The sequence below is a fragment of the Scophthalmus maximus genome, chromosome 21 (assembly GCF_022379125.1).
Source record: "Scophthalmus maximus strain ysfricsl-2021 chromosome 21, ASM2237912v1, whole genome shotgun sequence".
NCBI classification, from domain to species: Eukaryota; Metazoa; Chordata; class Actinopteri; order Pleuronectiformes; family Scophthalmidae; genus Scophthalmus; species Scophthalmus maximus.
In genome coordinates, this window is record NC_061535.1 from 591,457 (window position 1) to 618,571 (window position 27,115).

The window sequence follows — 27,115 nt, forward strand, 5'->3', positions numbered from 1 at the left end:
TGGAGAGTATCTTCCACTGTAGGTGACATCATCACAAAAAGCCGATTTGTGGCGTTTACAGAAAATGTGGACATTCTTATTTATCTTCTGAAACGAATTTGACACTTAAGTAAAAACACACAGTTCCATAAATAAACACGTTTCTTTTGTACTTTTGTTTTGTTTGTATTTTTTCATAACTTCTACAATACTATACCTGTTTTCTATAAAAAGATCTGCTTTTGTTTTCTGTGCTGCTAAGAAGACACCCCAGAAGACAGGTCATTGTTCAAAGTCAAAAAACATTTAACATTATTATGTTATTGAAAAACTGTTACTCCCCTATCTGTTACCGTGATCTCTAATATATTAGCATCTCAGACAAATTCCTTACTCCTCAACAACTATTTTTCTAATTCAACCCTCATCATAAAATATTCAGTGACTTCATTGCCTTTAGATATGACACTTGGTTACAACAGTTGATAGTAAGCTAGTTAGTTGGAAATCATAATGATTGCAGCTTATGTCAGATCAGATTAATAGGGTCTGACCCGCCTACTGTGATGCTATGATCAGCTTTTCAGGGGAAGGGTTTGGTCAAATGGTCAACTGATTTTATGCAAGTGCACCTGTATCTGGGTAGTGCAAGATTTGATGAGTCAGGATCGTGGCACAACCTACACTGTGAAGAAACAAAAAAAACAATAACAAACCCTAGCAAATCTATTTGTCAGTTTTTTAAGAAATGGAAATAGTTTGGCAGTAAATCTACCAAGAACCAGATTTGTGACTGTGCATGAAGGAGCCGAGTAAGGTAGGCCACCAAGAGACCTATGAAGACTCATAGAGTTACCAGTTGAGATTGAAGAGGCAATGCATACATTAACAGTAACGTGGGTGAATTCTACTCTGAGTCATTGTAAGACAATGAAAAAATAAAGCATCCATAGGGAAAAAACTTTTTATAGAGTAAAAGCAGCAGCTGATTAGTCTATTTTAGGGAAAGCATTCCTTCATTATGTTGTACTTTTACTTTAGATGTCATTGTGTCATTGATTAAATAGGTCAAATACCATCTTTCATATATCATTTGATCCTCTGCTCTCATACCTCATTTTGGAACCACCCTCTTCAAGTCTTTATTTCCATCTTCAGGGGAATACTTTTCCAGCGTTTGCTCCAAAAGGATAAGTATTTGATTAACCTGAGACTGTTTTGTCATAAAAAAGCATCCCTGTTTAATGAATAAACACTTCATTAAACATATCCTGATCAATTTAGTTTTTCTTTATTAGCAGACTACCTCTGGACAGTCCCTGTGCACTGATATTGGCCTCTTCATTTTCATGAATTGAGTTGCGCAGCTTATTCACCTGTTCCAATCTTAATTTGCCTCCCGGGTCCGTCCTCCCCTCCTTGTGACGTACAGTCTTTTAGAAATGCTTTGCTCACTGTCTGCTTTAGTGTTTGCAGTTATCTCAGAAGTAGCTTTCACCATTTAAATAGCTTTAGCAATAGCAGTAGTGTCACCCTCTTTCACAGAAGGAGGAGAAATGGTGTCAGGGTTTGGGGCTCTTTTCCTTTATTTGGCTGACAATCTTCTTTATTTCTGTCAACATAATTTTATCCAGGTATAGCTGCTCTTCTGTGAGCATGTCCCTGATTATTGGGTTTTACATGTGTGTAATGATTTACTTAGTGTTTCTGTGGCCTGTTTGAGGCTTTATGGATTATATTAATCCAGGTTAATTTGCATTGCAGTTACCTTTTGTTCATCACAGTGACTACATTAGTCCGGTCCTGCACACACTGATCTATTGTCAGTCAGCTTAACATTTCCTTAAACCTGCTGCTCTGCTTCATTGACATTTCTTCATTTCCAGACAGCCTTGAAGGTGTTGGACCTAAATAGATTTTAAATGCAATCTGTCAACCACAATGAACCAATGTTGCTTGTATTGATAATTTCAGTATTGTGAATACACAGTATACATTTGTGATGCATGTGGGTCTGAATGGTTCAGAATAACCTTGATAAATGTGCTGTTTGTCAAACGGTGATTTCTTTGTTATAAAATGCCTCTGATTTCTATTTTTAAATTCTCTTAATCCCTATGCATCTGGTTGCTATCGGGAATGTCCCTGACAACGGAAAAGGAAGTAACATGTTTAATACTGAGAATTGCCATGGAACCCAATGAGGAATGCAGCACATCAAACATTTAACAGTTTCCTGCTACATTTTATGTCAACAGCCTCTGCTCATTTCTTACATAATACGGTATGTGTTACTGTAGCTTCTTGCTGGAAAGCAGAAATGATCCCAGATGTCCTTCCAGAAAATAAAAGGTTATTTTGTCATCATATTAACCATGTCACCTTTTCCAATATCATTAGAAAGGATGAGTTGTTGATGAAGAATAGCTAGACAGTTGATATCTTGTGATTTGGACATGTGCGTCTGTAGGTGTGAAATCTTCCTCTACGCTGCTTGAGATCTCAGAAATAAGTGTTGTACTGTGTTGTCTATGCTAATTCAACACCTCCCACGGGCTTTTTCCCGTACAGGGCTGTCATTTAACAGGTCACAGGCAAAGGGGCAGGGAGCCAGGAAAATATGCGCTTCACATCTAGACTAAGAATTTAATTTAGAAACCTGCTGACATCATGTTATTATCATTGTAATTATCAGTCACTGGATTTTACACCCAACACGGCACTAATTATTTTTCTTTTCTTTGAAGAAACATGATTCTCAGGGATGTTTAAATAGCATAGATGACATTAAATAAGTTAATATTTCTCTTTCAGCCTTTATACAAAGTTGACGCTTGACATGCTTTTCTCTGTGTCAAAACGTTACAACACATAGAGGATCCAAAAATCCGCGATCAAAAATCCTGGGATTTGCACTCATGTAATGTTTTACTTCCCCTGTGTAAAAATGTCATTGGAGGAGAACACTGGAAATTGCAGCATGTAAAGGACATCGGTGTTTGTCTACTTTGTGTTGTCCGATGTGTCAGTGAACATCAATCGTACCAATGACGTATGCTGTCATTGTCCAACATCTTGGGGCTAATTAATGGAATGATGTGGTGCATGACAAAGTGTTCATCCACATCAGTAAATCCCATCTAATCACAGTAGAATTCTCACACATACTCTCACACAGTGGTATGGATGATAGCGTGCACACACACATACATGTCTCTGATCAAATCTGCAGGTTTCATCATGCCAGAGGTCATCTGTGAGGTGGACTTTCATTTTCTTGAGTTTAGCCAATAAGATATATGGATGTCTCTCCAGTTGAGAGAAGGTGACAACGCACGTCATTCAAATTCCAGTTATAACATCAACACACTTCTATCTGACCCGCTGAGCCTCACCATCCTTCAGAGGTCTGGAACAGCCATTGAATTATTTGGCTGATATGGACTCTGTGGCGTGGGTTGCCTAGCAACATGTTCCGAGTGAGGAGGGAGGCCCGCTGATAGGGAGATTATCAGGGTCCCTGATAAAAACCTTCCTGCCATAAACGGCTGCTTATCGTGGTGCTGTCAGAGGAAAAATGTCAGCTATTAGCTTCCCACTAATATGAAGTTGGAGGTATAGAGACACTGCAGGTGCAACTTACAATTACAAAATTTCATCTGGGCTGGTGGATCTCTTTTTTTTCCATCAGAATGACAACCATAATGTTCTCACATTCAGCTTTGAAAAACACATCCCTTGTGAGACTGTTTAACTACTCTCCTCTTTTCTTTTTCTGTAGATGGGGTGTTTGGAAGGTGCCAAGATTTGGCCAGTGCACACGTGTACACATATGATATTTCTCCCTCTGCTCTGCAACGCCTCAGGATCCTCCTACAGAAAATGGCTCACAGAGGTACATAACGCCTGTTTGCCTGTCCGTCTCTGTCCGAGTGTCTCTCATGTTCTGTGATGAATGAAGTAAAATAAGGAATTTAAGAATTTGTGGTTCTAGTTTGGTTCCAGACCCAGAGTCATGTTGAGTTTCCTTTTGCTAACACAGATATTCTCAGCAACAAATCTCATTCATTATGTCATGCCTCGTACTGTTTGTGGTGAACAGAGTCTTGTCGTGCTGATGGCTCCAAAGTGAATAACAGACAAAAGTGACTGGAGCCACCAGGCAGTCTGCTGTTATGGACTAATTTACTGTAACTGCGAACCAAATGGCTCTGGTAGTTTTGGAAAAGTATCTTCTGCCCATTAATACCATAAATTCAGTTCATATAATATGTGACCCAAATCATAACCCTTTATTCTATGAGCCCATTATAATTTATTGGAGGTTTTCTTTAATGAAATATATAATTTGATACTAATTGAGTGAAGTAATGCATTTACAGTGTTCAGTTTTCTGATTGATTAATTCCAACTTATAACTAGGGTAATATTTACACCAGCTGAACATGCAGCTATGAGAGTTGTTTGGATATTTACTTAGGATTAAATGAAACAGTTCTTTCATGGGAATTTCTATATCAACTAACTAAATGATAACTAAAAGAGCAGCCTATAATTTCATTATAATGAGCACCAGTTACATAGTTATTTACAGAGATTGTCAGACCAGTAAAAATAGTGGTACAAAGCAAGTCACCTTGTGATTTTTATTTTTTTTTCCAGCCATCTAGCAGCCTTTAACTGCAATTCTGACACACCAGGGGGCAGTAGACGTCTTTAACAGAGACCGTGACCACAAACATCAGCCCTCCAAACATAATTGGCTTTGCAGGCCACTCTGAGCTTAATATCTTTTAACAGGCGTGAATCACTGTTGAAAATCATTAAGAGTAAGAAGTCGGCCAGAGGAAATAAAAAAAGAGAAGATGAAAAAGATTATGTGATGAATATTAAGCCAGGCGAGACCACACATTTATTCTAATTACTCCTTAGAAATAAACAAATGAGATAGAGCTGGATGATAAGAGATCCAGTGTGTAATTTTGTCCCTTCTCCGTTTTAAGAGATGTTGAATCCTTTTAGATGCTTCTCATCATGAGACTTGTTCTCTGACCTTGTGTTTTTTAGACAACCGTTTACAGACATCTGCGGCGTCATCACTTTGAATCATTTGCCCATTTTCTGTCTTGTTGAATCACATCACCAGACAGAACATTATGTTTGGACGATTCCACAATGCACTGTTAATGCTCGGTGGCGCGTTATTTTTATCAGCTCAACAGCTATTGAAGTATCATCTTTGCGATGTGGGGGGACCCTTTTTTTTTAAATGCCAGGCAGGGTTACCTGTCCAGACTATTTTTGTACCCTTAATTGAAGATATGACGGGGAAGGAAAAAATGGAGAGAAATGGGATCGATTTACAATCCTCTTTATCTTGCATCAGAAACGCAGGTAGAAATCATACGATCTCTGCTCACTGCAAAACACCAATGTCTTTCAGATCAATAGAACCTGACCCTTGTACAAAAGGGTTTGGGTTTTCAGGACGTGTCCCAAACGGCAGAGCAAATTGTCTGGTGTTACATTTTCACCACAATACCTTTTGAATGCAAGACACTGTCATCCAGCTGCAAATTACTTTTAAAATACACAGCACACAAAGACAAGCAACTTTAGCATTCACTGCAGCCGATGTCTTGTCTACACGTTTCATAGCCAGGCTGCTGTCATATTGCCTTGGAATCATTATGGCTCTGCTAATTGTTTGTGTTTGTGCAAACTGTATGGAGAGACACGCAGGAACTAACTCAGCTAACTGTGGCGGATTGATTCAATGAACAATATTTTCAAATGATGGAGCATTTAATTGACCATTCTCTAAACCCCTCCTCTGAACAGTGATTGTTCAATAAAAGCTTAGCAACTGTAACTAGGCACCTGTCATTCCCTGCATATAAAAGTGGTGATTGTGATTGTGTGATCATGTGATTGTAATAAGAGCAAAACTCTGCATTTAAACAGTTTGAAGGATGGTGTCTTTTTTTGCATTTGCAAAGACCACAAACACACCAGCAGAACTGTAAGGCATGAGTTTAACATTCCCGACTATTTTACTACCTACAGTAGTGGCCTAGCTTTATATAAAGTCAAGGGGCATGTCATCAACTTAGCAAACCTCAGTATTCATTTGGGGTTAAATTTTCTTTTTGTACTTTTTTCAGTGTAGTTGAAAGGATACTGGCACCTTCTCTCCTCCAGCTATTTTGTTTGAAACTGATAGGGCACTCAGTGCAGAAGCTTCCGCTCGGCAAACAATGTTTTATAACTGATGACCAGTAAAACAAAATATAATTTATGTTTAATACAATTAAACTGACATTTATTTCTTATACCAGTTGAGGTTTTTTAAACAGTGCTGTATATACTGAATGTTTTGTGAAAACACAAAGCAAAACAGGTGTAGCAAGCAACAACAACTGATGGGGACTGCAAAAACAAAAGGTATATTTCATAAATATGCTGTCAAGCTCATAAGATCAGAAAGAATCATGTCGAACTGCAACAACAGCGACAACCAGGCTAAACTACAGTAACCTGCAGTCTATTGACCTCCTGACCTTGTTGACCTTGACCAGCAGATTCTCTCATAGTACAGATAAGTCAAGGATGATGATGCAATGTGACATTGAATCGTCAATGGAGCTAATGCAAAGGAGAGTCAGTGACCATAACCTCATGTCACTCGAGTGCTATACTCAAACCACGTTACACATGGTCGTATTTCGCTTCCTGCACAAACATGCCTTCTTTGAGAGACGAGCAACAAACACTAATGTTGTGCCTCCCCATGTTTTGCTCTGTCTACTCCTTGACAACCTTACTAGATAGTAGATGGAGAGAACAGATATACTGACACTTTTAACATGCCATAGGAAAACAATAGGGGTTTTATTGAATCATTGGGCATGAATCCAGAGCTGTGAAGGGGGCATTTCTAAGAAATCTGTTACAGATTTGCTTCATAAACCCACTGATCAACACTTTTTTTTTTCTTCCTTGTAGATGTTCATCAATTGGTTTGCAGTATGAAAGTATGAAATCCCTCCAGTAGATGTGGTCACTACATTGATATGCATTGTAGCCCAGTCCTTAGAAGATCTTCACGGCACTCAATAGAGAATATGATAACAACCCCTTACACCTCACTGACCCGCTGGGTGGGGTCAGCCATTACAAACTCACGCTGTGCAACCACACATTGTTCCAACCCACATAACTCTGTTTCAACTTTAAACGGAACTCAGGGACGGACTGGGACTAAAAAACGTCCCTGGACTTTCTCCCCCAAAAGGCTCCAGCACCACTAACTGTGCATGATGGAAACGTAGCACCATAAGAATTTGCAAATTCTGCTGTTTATTTTGATAAATATATATATAATATGAGTTTGTGACCAGTTTGTGAGAAATGTAAACAGGGACAAGTGGGTGTGAATTTGGATGTTGGCTGGATTAAATGACACGATCAAAATAAATCCATTAATTAATTTGTATTCATTTGTTTTAGTAAAGTGTTGTTCAGTGTGAAAAAAAAACAAAAGGAAAGACAAGTCGAACACATGTCACGGGGTGGATTCAACTTAGAATCTTTGTTACATGAGACAGACACACTAACAATGTTGTGGTTGCTAGCACCGGTTATAATGTGTCGGTGAGTGAGGTTTACACACTGCGCAGCACGGGACTCAACTGGCTGACCACTGTTACACGTGCACAACAAAAAAACATGGAAGAATAAAATCACCCTTCCAAAAACCAGCCGGGCCGATGGACGTCGTTCTGGACTTCTCCAGAACATCCAGATGGTCAGCCCACCCCTGGCGGAGCTCCAAAGATGCTAAATATGTTTGGCTGAATGTCTGGAAACACATAATGCACAAAATATCTAGATTATTGTCATTTTAGGAAATTGTGTTTTTGGAGTGAAATGGAGTTTTTTTGGTTTAAATGTTTTACAGGTTAAATCGTCATAGAGCCAGAAAAAGATCATAGAAGGTGTTGGAATGAGATGATTTGTGTTACTGTAAAGCCTCTTTAGGGCAAAAAAAGGGTAAACTGGGTATTAAAAAGATGGCAATAAGAACATAAGAATTTTACGATTTGTGTTTATTAAATCGTTTGCTCAATATATTAGCCTAAAACTGCTCACAGAAAATGAAATTACATTTAAAAAAATGTATGTATATCTTTGGGGCTGCCACACTATTGCACAGTTGATTTAATTTCATATCTCATATTTGGATTGACACATTTCATTTCAACTAATTAGGCAGAACTTGCTGCTAAATTATTCACGCCCTCTTCCATTAATGCTGTTAAAATCAGTCAGTGGACAGGAGTGAAGTGAAGGGGCAAATCTGCATTTCAAAAAGACCAGATGAAACAACAAGACATGTAGACAGGAACCCATCTAATAGGCTTTGAATATTTAGGAGGCCCCCTCTCTCTCTCTAACTAGAAAATAGACATGAGGCCAACAGAAATATCTTGCTTGTTTGAAAGCTGTTGCGTTAATGGCAAGGCGTTAATTAACTGAGCCATGTGCCTGAGACATTACGCTATCCTTAACAAGCAAAAACCAGCAGCACTTAGTGATGGAACCTGCTCTTTCTCTGGACTCACCGATGAATTTGCATGACATTTAGCTCCTTAGTGCCAGGATAATCAGCTGAGAAGTTGATTGAAAGGAATCCAGCCGCAAAGGCCTCACCACTCTTCTTCCTGACTTTTTCTTTCACAAAATGGCTCTTTTGGATTCTGTAATTTGTGCGGGCATTTCTCCTCCCTGAAGTATGCCCATTGCAGACACACAAACCATGGTATGTATGTAAATGAGTGCATTCCCCAGGAGACACAGGGGATAGAGGTGTGTCACAGTCAATGAAGCTACCCTGAGCCATCACATGTTTACTCTCAACCCATTTAACAAGCTGCAGTTAACCACAGGTACCAAATGGATCCTTCGGGGCTGAGGAAAAACCTCCTCTACCCATCACGACTGTTGATAGCATAAATGATCATCAGCGTGCTAATATATAGCAAATATACACCACAGCGGGTAAGCCACGGGTAGTTAACTGTCAGAGCTGCGTTCCAGAACAGTGGCAACATACGCTGCTTTGTGGTCCATTCAGTGCTGCCAAGAATGACTGGAGGCATCTGTGGCTGTTCTGCATTGCTCAGATCCTCATCTGGTGCCTGAATATCTGTGAGAATACCCAGTGTCTATGAGTGACAAACCAGGCTAATGAAGACATTCTGCACAATTTTTTTTCATATATTCCTACCCAGGCTAGACGTTTATTGCTATTAAATATGTCCACATCATTAAGAGCAGCATTGTTTCTTGATGAGTGTGGCTAAATATCAGGAATGTGGCAACTCTGAACTGCCTGCACCACAACATAATTACTACCATTCTGCTGAGCATTGAAAAAATGCTTTTGCAGAATGCAAGTTTCATCAGTGAACATCTTGTCTCCTTAAAAAAAAAGTATAATATCTTTGGTAATTCTATGCTCTTTGCCGATGGAATGCTGTGCCTCTTGGCTCACTGGGAATGGGGACATGTTTTGGGTTGTTTTTTTTTTTTTGGTTGCTTGGGTAGCTCCATCTGGTCCTGGCACCGCCACGCCTTGCCCCTGCCCAGGAGTTTCTGCATCCCAACTATGTGTTGGCAATTAGCAGAAATGTTGGCAAGGCATCAAGTTGCAGTGTGAAATTCTCGCCGACATGTTGACTGGATGTGCTGTTTATGTGTGTGTGTGCGCGCATGTCTTTCTATACATGTGTCCATACATGTGTGCATGCGTAGTCATGGCTTCCTTTTTGTGTATTACAATTGAAGCCCTCCTACTCTACCCTTCTGATTCATCTTAGCTTGTTTGGTTTGCACTGTCCATTTACCCTGTAACACTGACAGAACTATAGCAAAAACAATTGTCCCAAAGTTACCTCAAAGTTTCAACCTTTCTACTGGTATTTCAAATCATAGATGGAAAAATCTGTATTATTTCTTCATTGTTTTCTAAATCCATACAGTATGTTGAAGGGGTCAACCCAGTACTTGAGCAGGAACTGGTTCTTTCAGTCATTTTGTATCACTTTAGCAATCTCTTGCCAAAACGAATAGGAATAAAGGGACAAGCCCAGAAAATATGAAAATGTAAGCCATTTCTAATCACTCTGCCTTATGCAGAACGCCTTTGTATAAATTTCAATTCTGGAATCACAAATCACTGTTGTTGTTTGTTTGTTTTCCGGACATTGACATGATGGTCGTATTCTGGCTTTCTAATATGTTATTCAAACTTTCCTCACTCATCTCCAAACTATATTTCCTCTCTGTTTCATGTCCTCACTAAAGTAGTTTCTGACCTGGACCTTTCTGGAGAAAACTTACTTAAAAGCCTATCTAGAGTTTTAATCTGACCTCTTTCTTTCCAGGTCTGACATGGCAGGATGACATCACTCAGCAGGTTATCTCTAGAGAGCTCTCCAAACTGAGGAATGTCCCACTCCGCCATCAAGCCACACCTCTGCGCCCCCCTGACCGCCTTATTTCATACAGCAGCAGAAACCTTCAGCAATATCTGACGGGTCTAGGCTTCTTGCCTCAGGCCAAGGTAGATGGACAACCAGGAGTCCAACGAGAGGGAACCAATGTTCAGGTGACTCCTTCACACTGTAGACTTTGTGTCTGTGTCGGGGCGACACAGAGAGAGAAAAAGAGAGAGAGAGTAGGGAGCGAAACGGTGCTTCAGCCCTGGAGAAAGTGAAACATCTCTCTGCCTCCCGACTGATTCAGTAATTCATGCCTCATATAGCAGTTTCATTTAAGAATTGCATATTTTATTTACCGGACACTACACGAAGGAACAAAAAAAAAGAACTGGAAAAGCACCCACATAATTTAACTGTGTGTATAATATATGTGTGCGTGCGTGTGTGTATATATATGTGTATATATGTACGTATAAATATCTCCTGCGACCCTGGAAAAAGGAATTCTAAGGTAAAAAAAATAAATAACCCAGTTGATATTGTCAGGGTTATCTTAACTCGGCCCTTGGCTTTTTACAATAACGCTTTGTACAAACTGGAAGTGTATCCAACAAGAGCATTTTTAAAAATCTGTCTCTGGCAAGTACTAACATGTTGCAGAGAGTAAGTTGAGTGTAATGTCTGAAGAAACTTGGTTTATTTAGATATCATAGTTTAACTGCTCGGCGGGAGATATACGGTAGCATTTAGGTCCAGGGTTTAGGCTATAACATGTTCCATACTGCATAAGTAAACAAACAATAACAAATACATTTTCCCTTGCTAAATTATGGAAGGGCCTCTTCCTATTCATTGTGAAAAAAGAGTCAGTATCTGTCGTTTGCTGGGGTTGCCCTCTCATCCCTGCTTAGCTTTTGTTTCTCGCTTTCTGTCTTTTCCCCTCATCTCCCACTGAGCAGTGACCCTTTTACGCAAAGATACTCCATCACTTAATTACATTATTCAATCCTCATATTTACACTGATGCCCAAGCTTTGTGTGAAATGTGCCCAGCATCCTTCTTAGTCGAGCTGCGTCCTGCTGCTGTGTCAGTGCAGCCATAATGCAAAGTTGAAGAGTTCAGGACCTCCCTTATTGATGAGATGAGGTCCTTTGTTGTGTAGCGTGATGGAAAAAGGCGAAGATGGTTAGCATGAATGGCAGTACTCCCCCGTCTCGCTGTGCTAATGCCATTATGGCCTCTCAGTACGACAGGCTTGGAAGGAGTGACATTTTCTCTATATACATTTGAAGGACAGAAAATAGCACCAAGGGAGATAGCTAGTATTATTGCAGCAGCACCATGGTTGATAATGCTACTCAGTGGATCGGATAAACTGATATATAAGGCCCATACAATTGATGCATGGGCCTTTTTGATTCAGAAAAGAAATCCCAAATTTTGGTGCCAACTACAGTGAAGGCCTCTAAATGCCTGTATACCAGTGCATTGTAATGTTATAGTGTGCCAAATACAAACTCAAATGGCTTTGTAATCAGATGACTCACAATTTTTCTTTTAGATAAAGGGATGCGGCTACTCTTAAGAAAGAGTGGATATGCATTTAAAATTTGTTGTGTCTTGTGAAAATGCATGAAATTACACTTTGAGTGACACTATCTCATCTATAATTTCCATAATGCATTTTCCAAGGGCAGTTGTATTTGATCTAGAATCCCTATTCATATCCTGTCCTGTCTAGTTGAGCCCAGGTTGCTTCTCTTTTTAGACCAAAGCCTGTCACAACAATGCTGACCCAGTGTAACCCGTTTAATGTTGGGGGGGGGGGGTTGAATATTTATCATATGAATTTTGTCACTTCAGCTTTGCAGAAATTGGTCCACCGCCATACATTGGTCTCTGTGAGGTACTATTTTGGCACATTGATGCTGACTAAATGTTAATATCAGCAGGCTAACATGTTTAGTATAAATTATGTCATTAAATTGCTAATTTAATTATGTCCAACTCTCCTAAATCCAAAAATATTTATAGTGCTGTGTCATGAAACAAAGTAACATAGCAAATCCTCACAAACAATACAGACAATTTGGGCATTTTTGCTTGAAAAATAACTTAAATACAATTTATCATAAAACACATGTGCATTGTTGCAATTAAACTGGACTCTATGACGCCCAATAGGATTGTGCCAATCCATCCAATAGATAAGATTGAAAAATTCAGCTGCTGGTGGCATTATAGAGGAAAAGGCTGTGCTCAAGTTAGGGTAAGAAAGATTCTGTGCTTTTAAAGTGATGTTTACAAATAATTCATTTTAAATACATTTGATCATGACATAGAAAATAATAGTAAGTATTTAATGTACCGTGTATGTATGTATGCAAACACAGTTGGGTCCTGAAGGAGCCTGCAAAAGGTCTTGAAAAGGTGCTTTACCTTTCAGGACATGCAGCCGGAATTAATGGAACGGAACCACCTGCCTTCTGATTGGACTCTACTTTGTGATTTGACTGCCATTGTTCAATCAAATTCATATGTGTAACTTCAGCATTACACATTTCGGGAACTCTGAATGCTGAGCTTTACACACACACACACACACACACACACACACACACACAGAGACACACACACACACACACACACACACACTGCTCTGTGTCTGTACAGAGATGTTCACAACATGAACAGACTTGAATTCCTCATGTAGATTTATTTTACAGGTTTTCAAAGGTTGATTACCAACTACTAACTTCGGAATTATTTGTGAATATCTCTTGACAATCTCAAATCTTTTTGACCCTTATTTGATAATTGATTGTTGCCATCAGTAGCATGGCTGCAAGCATGGTTAAAAAATGTTTGACATATAAAAGTTGCTCTAAATGTGCTAAATAGGCATGTTTTGTTAAAGAATGAAGACTTCAGGTCTGATGGCCATTCGGAACCCAGCTGGCCAAAACCCCAGAAGGGCTGGAAGGAAACCACTGTCTACAGCCTTCAGGAAGGAGCTGGTCAACCTCCTGTTACCAAAGTCTTTACCCAGAGTGGTGAGGGCAGGCACCCGAAGCTTAGTACAACGTACTCCAACCAAGACCCAGGAAGGAGCAAGCTGCTTTCCAGTCATGTAGAGCGGCTTCTTGCAGGGGCACCAGGCACTCAGCAGGGCTCCCTGGGTAGAGAGGGTCCTTGGCCTAAAAAACTCCATTACCTTAGCTACATCCATCCAGCTCAGAGTGAACACGCAAAGCTGCCGTCTCAGGAGGCTTTTGGCTCCAAACCCCAGAGGCCTAATCTAGACCGACTGCTGGTCAAGGCTGGTTCAAACCGACTGACTGCCAAAGAACCTCTTAGTGTCATGGATGGTAAGATCAGCCTTTTTATATAGCTTGTTATACAGTATATTTTTCAAACTCTGGCTTTATATTTGCACCACAAAAGCTCCTGTAGAAATTACATTTAAATACATTTTTTCATTGTGGGTGGTCATTCTTCTCTCTTTCCAGAGCGATTCATCCAGAATGTGGCAAATCAGCTTGGAAGGCACAGCATCAACATGAAGACTTTAATGGGTACAGACCTGGACCAGTTGGCTGGGGTCATCTCTGGAGTTATGCAGGAGGTCGATGAGGTTCAGCCGGCAGTTGGAGCCAAGGCAGGACTGGGAGTTACTGACTCGAGGGGGGATATGGATGGTATCAGGGGGCCACTGACAGCCATGCAACTGAATCAAGACCAGGACCTGAAATCAGATGAAGGGCAGGATCCAAACCAAAAAGAAACACTGACAATGAAACAGCAAGGTGGGTGTGTAAAAGGGAATGAAATATGGCAACTCAGAGTAGCTATGTGTTTATTTTCTGTCATAGATATAAGACTGTAAGGTATTGTAATTTATAAATGTCTAAATAATGCTTTATTTATGTAATCCATATAATACTGCCAATGATATTTTTGAGTCTTTAAGTTTATTTTTTTTCTTTAATAAATACAAAAGAGAGCTTTAGTTTTCCCACAATCTGCTCACATTGTGTTTGTTTACAGGCCAGCAAATAGACAGTGAAGACAAAGAGCCCGTTGACAAGGTGAATTTAAAATGACTCTGCTCGACCAACAAATTGGTTTCTCAGGAAGTGGGACATGCAAACTTACACTTTATTCACTTTCAAGTGATTTCAAAATTGTGCAGACAAGCATTGGCTTTTAAATTCCTAGAAGTTGATAAGAGACTCACAATTGCTGGTTGTTAGAAAATAATTTAATCAGCTTAAATTTTTTCATTGGAACTTTAAATATGAAATTAATTATAATTGCTTTGTGTGACACTGTGTGTTTACACTTTAGAAGGAAAGCAAATCCACTGAATGCACCCTTTAAGAAATTGGACGGAAAGGGATGTCATTAGACCTTAACACCGCACCCAGACATAGAAATGTCAGTGAATTCAACACAAATTTTGTACCTTTAGTCACTGACATTTCTAATAAAACTGAAGTGTATGTTCAATGTATTAATTTTCCGTCAGAATGTAACAAAAAAAATAAAAGAAATAAAAATAGTGTATAAGTAAAAAGAAATTGAAAATTCTGTCAGTATTCTAAAGATAAGTCTTTGATTGGAAACAGCATGCAGTGTTCTTCTCCAAGCTGCTGGACTACCTCAACCTGGAGCCCTTCGGTGACGCTCAGGAGATCAGCATTGGACCACCAGCTCCCCTCCAGAAAATGGTCGGACTAGAGAACGTCCAGAGCCGGACAATGCAGGGCCAGGTTCCTGCACCCCATCGCTGGGAGGAGAAGTCTGTGACTGTGCCTGCAAAGGAAGGCTCCACCCTGCGGTTAACTGGTGGTGCAGAAGGCCCTGACACACAGGTGGACTCTGAGATTGAGAGATGGATGCAGGGGATTCAGTCCCCAGCAGGGAAGATGCAGCTGGAGGAGCCACAGAAGAAGGACATGAAAGTCAAAACTCAGCTTGTCCATGTTGGGGTGAAGGAGTATTCCAGCAGAGGGAAGGACAGACACTTTGGCTACATTATCACTGGATCAGAGTGAGTATGCTTCATTACAGTGATGAAATTGTAATTACATTTGCAATTGATGATATTGAGAATCAAAGACATTTTTTTATGCCAAAAAAGTTCACACAGTATTATCTAGTGCCACAATATTACATATTTATATTACAGTGACTCAGATTGTAATTTCATTACAAATCAATGATATGAACAACCTGAGTAATGCTAACGATAACAGGGGGAAATAAAGGTTCTGTCCTCTATCTATTTCGGTTGTGCTATAAAGCAGCCTTAGTTTTCCATGACATTTTGAACCCTTTGGACTGTTGTAGTTGGCAGTTTGCCCGCCCTCTTGTATTTAAATTTATCTATACCACTTTATCCTTCACGGGTCGCAGGGGGACTGGAAGCAAACCCAGCTGACAGTGAGCGAGAGGTAGGGTACACCCTGGACAGGTCGCCAGCTTATAACAGGGTCAACATAAAGAGAACAACCATTCATTCTCACATTCACACATATGGTCAATGTAGAATCTCCAATGAACCCAGCCCCAATCTGAATCCCTTTGGACTGTGGGTTCAAAACAAGAAACTTCTTACTGTGAGGCCACAGTGCTAAAGACAGTACCACTGTGCTGCCCTATTTAAATTCATTAAGATCTTAATCAAGATGATTTAGACTATAAGTCCTGAATAATCAGGTACTATGGATTTTTATTTTATTAATGTTTGGGTTTTGTGTTGTTTGTTTCCTGTTGGCCAATGTGTACTGTAACCGTATGACATTTATTTGAAGTAAATTTAACTACAGAAGATTTTTAGATTATAAAATATTGAGACAAGCTCAAGCAGCTGTTCAGGGCAACATTATAGATGAGACTTGCATGTCTGTGACCTGCATTTATATCAAGTGCATAGTTCTGATTTATACTGTTGCGAATTTCAGCACATTAGTCTACAGTATGCCAATAACCCTGTTACCTGAGTCATTCTACTTGAAAATCTATAGACTATTCAAATAGCATCACCAAGAACCTTGTAAAAGCCACTCTCTCTTTCTGAAGTGGTTATTATGTAGTTCATAGCCACTTCATGTTATAGTTTATTGCTCTGCTCACCATTTGTGAGCCATGCTATTGGACCTGCACTCATTTGACATCCCTTAATACTAAGCATATGTCTCCTTTGTTCTGTTACTTAAAACTGCCTTTAAGAGATTCAATTCTTGTCAAAACCACCCACATATTCATATCTTTATGGTAAAGGAAACAGTAGTTTGAAATCCTTAGTGCATGCTGCACCTGATTACAATAGCAGGGATGATAAATCCCTCCGTGTGTGGGTATTACTCTGCTGTATTACAGCTTTAATGATAATACTTTGTCAGGAAGGGTAGCCAAGTTCTCTCTCTCTCTCCTTCGCATTCACCTCTCACATAGCTCCGGCTCAGCAAAGATAAGTTCCTATCGACTGTGTCTTCGCCCCTGGCTCTCTCTCAAATCACTTTATGGCGTTATCAAGTCCAGTGTCAGTGGGTTGTCCTTCACCTGTAAAAGAGACGCAGGCTCATAAAGCTGCCATGGGTACAGTTTTTGTCACCTTATTGCCACACGTTTAGAAACTCAGATTAAGACAAAGACACACAATAAAGGAGGGTATGTGCAAGGGGAAAGAAATAGGTCGCCTTCTGAGTGAAAAATCTTCACCTCCTTCTCCACGTCTATCCTCAGCCCACCTTGCGGACACCTATAGTTGGCTTATAGAGGTGCCTGTGCATTTGCTGCAGGCCTCATGATTGCACGGTTGTTATACCCAGCTGCTTCGCACCCTGCAGTGAGGCTACGCAAACCTGCTTATCTGACAGCTCCTGATATTGTGGTGGTAGTGGGGGGGTTAAGCAATGGGGGATGGTGGGGTTGAGGTGTGTTTGTTTGCGGAAGGTGAAATCGAAAGGTATGGATAGAAGGGAAAGAGACAGAGAGAAATCCAAGGGGAAAAGTGCTTGCATCAACAACCAAGTCACTCCTGGAGCTCTCCAGTTGCTAGTTGCTCTGCTATTACCGCAGAGGGATGCAAACGTGTCTGGAATTGCTTCAGTGAATCTTTAACTTTCAAAACCCCTCAAAAAGTGGAGAAAAAGAGCCACCTGCTCCCTCAAAGGTGGAGTGAATCAGCCAGTAGGCTAAAATGTTTAGAGGAACACTATTATGATGTGATATCATATGCAATATATCTCAGCGTAATGTTTAACTCGAATATGTTTAATAAATTGTAATAAATGTGTTTCTGAAAAAATGAACCAAAAAACATATAACTGATAATGTCATTGGATCCCAGTTAAATTAACATTTTTTTCTGCTATGGAGTGAAAAGAACATTCGAACAATGTCTCATTATGATTAATGCCTTTTTGGTGGATGTCACCTTCCAGTCATTTGGCAGTGGCTCCAGGTTAAGCTGTCAGCAATAAAGTAGTTTTCTGTATGTGTTTGTGTGAATGCCCTTCTCATTTCCTCCATCCAGCGCATTGGCCTGTAGATTGCCTTTGTTTGGTCTATTTCCTTGGCGATTTACTCTCTGAGTGAGAAAGCAGCTGCGGACTGAGCTAAGATGAGGCATGGCTTTATCAGACCACCATTACACTTTACCTCCATTCCATTTGCAGCTTATTATTCTCATCTCACCGTGAGGGCGCGTGCGTGCGTGTCGTTGTGTTTGTGTACCTTGTCACAGCATGTTTTACTTTGAGCGTGCGTGCGACAGACAGACAGAAAGTGAATGTAGGCGAAGAAAAAGAAAGATGAGAAAGGAAAAGGAGGAAAAGGCGCGTACATATGATACAGCCATTACACCTCATGCAGGTTCCATTTGCACCTTATTGTTTGTCTCATTGCTAGAAAAAAGCAGGTGATTTACCAAGCCTGAAGAGACAGCTGATCCCTTTCCCTCCGCACGGCGTTGTGTGTGTGCGTGTGTGTGTGCGTGTGTGTGTGTGTGTGTGTGCGTGCATGTGTGTGTGTGTGTGTGTGTGCCTGTGTTTGGGTGTGTATATGTATGCAGTTTATCCATTCAGCCAACCATGGCCTTTGCTTAAGTGCAATGACCCATTTGTGGGTATGAATTGTGCCAGTATCTCCTTAAAAAAATAGCATTTTAATGCCTGAATGGCTACATGTATCTTGTATGGGTATGGACATCCAAATGTGATACCCAGCTGTCTGTGCATTTCTCCCCTAGCTCCCTCACCACTGACCAAGGCTTGGACCTAATGGAGCGACTGGCGCAACGGCTGAACCTCCACACCGCAGACCTCACCCAGCTCTCGTATGTACAAACATCCCATTCACACCCAAAATGTTGCAAATAATGATTTACCTTGCAGTTTACAAGCGATACATTCCATAAAGGATAATTGGGCACATTAAAAGCATTTGGAACAGTTTTGCTTAGTGCCTTTGAGGTAAGGGAAACAGAGTTAAGGCTGTCCAGACACAGCAAGCACTATTTGTGCGAAAATGCTGTGCCACACTGTCAGAGATTGTAGGGGTTTGTTGTTTTCTGACCTTTCGGGGTGTTTGACTTCTTGCAGGGAGAGAAATCAGGCCTAGTTACCTCCAGACACATACTGATGTCTCCATTGTATTCAAAACACTGCCTTACCACATTGTCACTGCATACCTTGTCAAGGAGAGAGCAGTCAAGTCATCAAATGACATGTTAAAGAGAAAGAGAGAGAGAAGGGAAACGGCAGTAGACAGAGAGCTGGATACAGGGAAAGTATTCCAGCAGGATGTGGATAATATATTAATGAGCAAGCGAACTGTCCTTGAACCCAGGCTGGTTTGTGCTTGTACCATGGTTCTGCTGCACATTTGGTGTCAGACCATGTAGGAGGCAGACTAGATGTGTTTGCGTAAGATCTGACAAGCGTTTCAAGATACTCCTGCAGGAGAAGTGAAGTCTGGGTTGTTCAAAAAACATCGGCAGCATATGTACACCAAAGCCGGTGAATTTCAGTCTGCAGCTGCAGTGCAACTGTACATAGACGATTATGGTGTATAATAGCTACTGGGAGAGAAAACTGTCAGAGAGTGTTCTGTATCTACTGTTCAACACTGAAAATATGCTCAGTGACCTCAAGATAAATGGAACTGAGGAGATGTTCTGATCTCCAAGAACACAATGATATGTCCTCATGCCAGCACTGTTTGAGTTGTTATTGCACCCGTCATTTGATATCACTCAGACTCAGCTGATGCACATAATGATCAATGTGGTTATCTGGATTCTGATGAATGACCAGTGTAGTATTCAGACACTGTAGTCAAGCAACAGTAGTGCAGTGTGGTGTAATAAAACCTAATTACAATGGGAAGGGCCAATATTCAATGATTTGTTCCATTTTTCATATAGACTGAAAATTTTGTCTTTCTTAAATTAATTTTTTTACTGGGGTTTAGCATGAAAACGAGGAGTACTCGCTCAGGTGACCGAAATGTCCCCAGAAGTAGCTGTACACTAAAAAAAATTCTGATTCACACTCTGAAAATCTGCATTAACATGTTAGCAGCATTTTAATGTTGTAACTGGTTTCAGTGCAGCAAAAATAATTATATATTTTCAATAATTATATATGCAAATGCATTATGTTAATAATCTGACTGTAGTTGCTATAGGATTCAAGTAAATGTTACACCTGTAAAAGCTATCAAAAAAGCAACAGATAGATTCTGCAAATGAAGCTTCCACGCTGTATTCCACCTTGTATTGATGAAAAGTATTCTGTACAGAAAACAAATACAGAAAATGTCCTCTTTGTCAGGCTTTTTTATCTCTTTTCTTTTCATTTTTATAGAGTAATGAAAGCGCATTCATGTAGAAATAGCTGAGATGGAGGATGTGGCGCAAGCCCATTGTGACTCTTGCTATGTGGCCACAGCAGGTAAACGTTTGAAAGCCTCTGTCTGAATATCAGGCTGCCTGAGTATGGGAGCTGGGTCAGACCACACCGCCCTGCTCTGAGGTCTGCTCTCTCTCATTCGCTCTGATGGGCACTGATAGGAAGATGGGAAAAGAGATACTGAAATATGACAACAGGCATCGAGAGAGGAATTATTTCCCACACAAAGAGAATGAAAGGAGGAAGCTGGAGGTTTCAATATTTTTTAGATTTTAAGATGCCTAAAACAATTATAAAATACTCTATGTGCCCCTTTTCAGATGACGTAAGTGTTTTACCTGTCAGAAACACTAGGGGGAGTAGGACACAAACTCACAAGTCCATACTAACACAGTCTGTTCAGGCACACAAACACCCACACCCGCCTTCTGCCAATATCCCCTTAACCAGTCTCCACATACACTCATCATGTCCCACCAGCAGAGCTTATATGAAGTCCAAGCTTACACATCCGATAACACAGGAGGCAGTGTGAAGTCTGCCAGATAACTTTTCTGTCTTCTGACTTCATCTCCCAACTGTGGCACCCCCCCCTCATATATTTGAATAGGCTCTGTGTGGCTTGGAAATAAAAAAATAAGCAAAAAACAATCATGTCAGTTAAATTTGAGATTCATTGAGATCCCTGGCAGAACACCTTTGACCAGGGAGACTGGAGGCAGTAGTGAAGATTGGGGAAATATTGACATTTACAAGAACAAACAGAGACCAGGTGAAGGCATTAGAGAAGGATTTTTTTTTTCAGAGCCATGTATGTGTGTATTTGAGTGTGATTATGTTCACAAATGCCCTGTTGCATGGTTGAGTCTGTCTGTCTAGCGGTATTGGCTCATATGTTGCCCCTGGCCGAGCCAGTGTCACCGCCTCTGTAGCGGACTGACTGATGGTGAGTGCATCTTGGTTACAGCATTCTGGCAGTCTGACTAATATACCTCTCTGTCATACAGTCTACCTGGAAGGCTGGAGGAAAGATAGAGCAAGTAGACATCTCAGCTCAATGCCATATGTTCAGTAGCTAGTAGACCTTGTGGGCTGGTATCAACCCCCACCATACCAGTGATTTGACAAGTTTTAGCCCCTCATGTTTGTATGGAACCGTCCAAGGCAGCTATTGGTTTTCATTCATTTCTGTGCATGGTGAAAAGCAGATTCTTGAAGCTTGATTGAGTAATTTATCACTGCAAACATAAAATCTTCATGAATGTTTTTTTGTATAGTGTCAAGGAATATTGCAACATTTTGAGAAAAATGCAACTTTACTTTCTTGCCGAGAGTTGCACTATATGCTAATAATTAAGCAACAGCGAGCAGCTGGTTATCTTAGCTTTGTATAAAGACTAGAAACAATTGGAAGCAGCTAGCCTGGCTTTTTCCATAGCTAACATCTGCCTACTAGTATCTTGAAACCTCAGTTATTTACACGTAATATTGTGTTCATTTAATCAGTATACAACTGGACAGGAAACAGTGAAGACAGGGGTTCAGAAACATCAAGGATAGCTGTTTCACGATGTTCCCTGCCTGTATGCTAAGCTAAGCTATGCTAAGCTAAACCGTCGCCTGGCTCTGTCTTCATATTTAATGCACAGACAGGAGATTGGTATTGATCTTTTGTATCAAACAGAAAGCAAATGAGCTTTTGATCTAAGGTAAGATACTATTAATTTACACTGCATGAAACAACAATGTAGCTTAGGAATAAAATAATGTAGACTTGGTGTTAATGAGACATATCACAGGCTCATAGGCTTATCGCACGAGTTAAGGTTCATGGTTTCAAAAGTCTGCAATACAATAGACTTTTGTTCTAAATCTCAAACACAGCATAGTTTACCGAATTGACTGATGATGTGTTCTATTAGCAAGCATTAGCGTGCTGCAATAGTGTCAGTTAAGGCCCAAACTCTTGTGTAGACATTTGGGACTAAATCAAAGACAAAAAGTAATAGATAAAATGCTGATTTTCACAGTGTGGATCTCACTGTCAGCTCTTGCATTTTAAAATCATCACTAAATTGGTCTGTTGGACTTTCCTTAGAACTTGGAGGAGTGGTGTATCTCACTCACACAGCATTGATCATTTGTTCACTCATGCCATTTGTTCATCATCGGTATCAGAGACATCTCTGATCATTTTGGCAAACCTGACGAAAAATATCTCGCTGCTGCATTCCAGAATTACCCTGATTGGCCCATTGGGGAACTACATTTACAGCTCAAAATAAAGGTGCCATATTTGTTACTGATTAGCCCTGACAGAGTCTTCATCATTCATGGCGATACGATGCTTATGTTGCCTTGTTTAACCATGTTTCGAAACACATCCCTCCCAGGACTATGAAGTAACTGCTAGCTGTTAAAAATTCTCCCTTTTGAGCTATGACATTTGTTTTTCATTTGAGAGATGAAGAGATTACAGTAGACATGAGTACATTTTTTTCTTTACACATTGCATCAGTATATACTGTTCTCCCCCAGACCACTGTTGGGATTTCTTACAGAGTCCGGTGTGGTTGTTAGATACTATGCATTGCCATCCTCAGACCTTAAACACTTATCCTGCTCCACTTATCCTGCTCTAACAAATATGGCACCTTTATTTTGAGCTGACCAGACTGAGGAGAATATGGGCACAGGCAGCACAGACAGGTTACTGTAGATGGTGACTATACTTTGGTCTTTAGCAAAGATCAAACTGAAACAGAAAGCAAAATTCATGTCACATTTTGTCGCAAAAAATTATATCTGAAACTCCTCTGCTTCTCCTCACTTCATTCAAAGCATACATTCATTGTAGGATTAACCTTAATGTTCCTTAGAGCAGTTTTTTAAAAACATTTTTGGGCAATGTAGTTATTACCAATATCTGTCCATTAAATATAAAGATACAGAGAGCAGCCAATTAGATTAGCATAAAAGTGTAATCAGGAAAATGGCTAGATTTTAACTTCCTGCAAGTTCTTTTCATCTAACTCTTGGGAAGTAATCTCAAAATATAAACTCAGCAAATATTTTTTCAAAGAAACAATATTGCAACTGGAATACATTTCCCATTAACATAATGATATGATGTCATTTTGCAAGTTGCAAATAAGTTGATACTAAACATATTAATAAAATGTCCACAGACAACATTTGTTTTCGGCAGTACAATATCCAATCTTAGTGACTATGCATCATTAAACTTTTTTGTGCATGTTTAGACACTCACATGGTGAAGGTTGGGGAAAGATCATGGCCTGTTTAATATTGAAAAAGGTTGAGTGACTTCAGGTGCTTTTTTACATTGACGCAAGACCACAATCTTCCTCAACGTGACCCGGTAGACGGGGCTGTGGATGGTCTCTGGTGTGACAGTTGCTATAAAACTCAAACTCAAAACGAACAGTAAATGCTGTAAACAAGACATTTAAATGCAACTGCTCATTTTGTTTCTCTTTGCTCTTTTTTTGCAGTGTCCTAGGTCCTGCCTTGACTTTTAGAGTTGGAGCCAACTCCAAGAACGTGACCACTGCAGATCTGGTTGAAGTTGCGGGTAAGAGCAGCAGTCTATATTTTTTCTTATCACATGCGATTATCCTGTTGACAACCTTCATCCCTATTCATCTAATTTTTACTAGCCAGACCCATCTGTCACTGTCTGTGCTCCAGCATTCGAGAACACAGATTTGTCTATCCAGATACAGTAGATAGGCTGGTGTTCATCTTGCTCAGACAAGCCGCTGTCCCAAAGAAGATTATCAACAGTGTACAATGACAGACGACCATCAATTACTGAGATAATGAACCTAGTGTGCACACTTGTCCTGTCCACACACACTCATATACAGCACACAGGACAGTTTATTTGGTCCTCTATAAAGTCCAACAGGCTGACAGATTGAAATAGGTTTTGCACGTGAGTGCGTGCACGTGCGTGTGTGTGTGCACGCGTGTGTGTGTGCGTATATGTGTGTGTGCGTGCCTGCATGTATAAACTAGTTTGATCTAGACTGATGGAGAGCTGTCACCCATAGAAAGGAAGTTTGCAATGGCTCCACTTTCTCATATATTGTCTGCGCTCCGATCAGCCCAACTATGGTGTCGGTGTGTGTTGGATGTGTGTTGATGTCCTTGCTTTGGTCGGAAATGACTTTGAGAAGCTCAGCAATACCCTCAACAGTCAATATCATCCAATATCACCCCACTGGAATCAACACTGTGGTGTTGCTACTGGCTGAAATGTGTCATTTTTTTGCCACCAACTAGTTTTCTATTAGGAATGTTCTGGATGATGGCTGATGATACAGATTTATCGCCTTACCGGACTTGGGGTTGAACTTTCTTTTCCATCCCATTTTCTAATTCTTTGTCCTCTTTTTTTCCCTCCTCTCTTGAGTGACTGACTTTGATGAGGTGGCGTGTGGTGAGAGCTAATGACAGGCGTGAGTTGGGCTGAAATGTCAGACCAAATGTTAAGTCAACATGATCATCGGCTTGACCCATGTTGATGAATTATGAATACAGCCCACCTGAATAATGATTTGTGAAAGCAGACAGAAGGAGCTTATTGGACTACTTAAGGTTTAGCTTCAACATTTGTTTATCCCAATTCAGCAGCTGAAAAGGTAAAAATGGGGCTTAAAGATAGCAAAGTGGTTAAATCATCTGTCTTTGGAGCTATATGTGTGCCCCCACTGATCTTAGATGAAATCCTGCCAGAGCTTTATCCCCTGTGCCCCCCTCCTACCTCCCCTCTATTTCCACCAGTGTGAAGCGAAGAGGATTTCCCGCTCTCCTCCTGATATTAAAACAAAAGGAAGTGAATGTAGAAACTGTCCCTTTGGTGTTTAAAATCCTTTTATTCCAGCTCCAAAATATGCATACATGACAGTGAATTCAATATGAAATGACAATGACATGGTGGTTTTAAAGTGGTTACCAGGTAGTGGGGCAACAGCATGGTTTAAGTGGAATCTAAAAAAATACAACTGACACCCGCGGTGGCCACCTGGGTAATCCCGGCTGACCTTTGACTTATGTGTGACTGCGCATAAATGACGTGGCGTCCTAATGAACTCATCAAAACCCCTGCTGTATTCTGTGCAAAACCTGCTGCTGAGAGCCAGCCCAGCATGCTTTATGGCAGTCATGAAAGTAGAAAACCAAAAACTGTGTAATACTGTGGAAAATTCATCAAATGGTTTCTTCTTTCTAACTGGCTAATAAATATTAAAAACAGAACAATCAGTAATCAATCATCGGCATGCGACTGCGCCTAGAGCCATGCTCTAACTGTACTTAAATTCTGCTTTATACACCTGTATTGTTCATTTGGGCTGGAGCTAATGATTCAATTCACTATTGATTATTATGTTATGTCATTTCAGATGAATAGTTTAGCCAATAAAATATCAAAAAAACATTGCGAACGTGTGAATCAAAATCATAAAAATTTGGGGCTTGTTCGGGATTTGAACCCAGGACTCCTTGCAAGATAAAAAATATATATATTTACAGTGATATAAAAACTGTAAGAGTATATTATAATATTTGAGAAAATGGAATCAACAAATGTTTAGAAGTCTTTTTGCTTCAGTAACCCACTTAAATGGTAAATTGATTATTAAAATTGGTATTTATTTTTCCGATTGACTAATTGACCTATTGGGTTACTACTACCTGGAATATTATAGTCACAAATAAAGCTGCAAATAAAAAATATTCTTAATTTTATAACAGCCTAAGAAGATAAGAGTTATTTTGTTTATCATGAATATATCCATCATTCAGTCTATGAAGTATTAAAAAAATTAGTGAAATATGCCAGTTTTGAAGACATACTCAAATGTTAAACAAACAGTCAGAAATCACAAAAGTTTGAAAGCCAAAATCAAATAATTCACAATAAAATGTAGTGGAGAAATCTTTTGTTTGTAATTGGGCTAATTGTAACATAACCACTTCAGATATGGTTAATTTACTGTATTATTAATACTAGTACTAATAACACATGTGCATTCACGCCCAACTATATAGGAAGCCTTTACCAGTTATCGTGACTGTACTTTGTTAGCTGTGTCTGAATGAGGTTAATATGACTCTGCTACATTCTTCTGTCCATCTATCTGCCCATCAGTTCTATTTGATGTGTTCAATGCTCCATTGAAAAGAATAGACAAAGAGACTCGGTTGAAAGGCATGGACAGTATAGAGGAGATTTGATAACTCCTTGAAAAGCATCTTTTGGGCAGCAGGTTCTTAGCGGCTTTGTGGTGAAAGGCCTGCTGGGAGGTCTGACTGTATTAGTGGAGGTAGAGGCTCTTGTGTTCTGCTCAACTGGAAAACGGCAGGACAAAGACCCACACTGCCTAATCCCTGCTCGCCTGCAAAACAAAAGGGAAAGCTGCTGCTTTATCGAAACTACAAGGCATTCTGTGTGTCCGTGTTTGTGTGCGGATGTATGTGTGCATGTTTGTGTGTGTGTGTTTTTCTTTTTTCTTTTTTTTGCAGCTGTGGTGTTCATACTGTGCCAAAAAAATATTTATTCAATGTTTGATGAAGTGACAGCCAAGCTGTGAAAACCAATGTTGAAACGTATCGTTTAGAATTCTACCTTTTCTACTTCTTGCATTCTCTCTCTATCTCACTGCGATTTCTGAACATGTAAA

At 40.0% G+C, this 27,115-nt stretch overlaps 1 protein-coding gene across 1 annotated transcript in view; it reads left to right on the forward strand.

Annotated features, from left to right (window-relative positions):
- The window catches only part of ptprn2 (protein tyrosine phosphatase receptor type N2), a 112,926-nt gene that overhangs the window by 21,127 nt on the left and 64,684 nt on the right, over positions 1-27,115 (forward strand). Inside the window, exons 3-10 of the mRNA XM_035619352.2 lie at positions 3,761-3,874; positions 10,428-10,651; positions 13,403-13,853; positions 13,995-14,291; positions 14,533-14,573; positions 15,114-15,538; positions 18,743-18,829; positions 23,921-24,000. Coding sequence (XP_035475245.2) covers positions 3,761-3,874; positions 10,428-10,651; positions 13,403-13,853; positions 13,995-14,291; positions 14,533-14,573; positions 15,114-15,538; positions 18,743-18,829; positions 23,921-24,000 — 1,719 coding nt within the window. The remainder of the gene's footprint in view (positions 1-3,760; positions 3,875-10,427; positions 10,652-13,402; positions 13,854-13,994; positions 14,292-14,532; positions 14,574-15,113; positions 15,539-18,742; positions 18,830-23,920; positions 24,001-27,115) is intronic.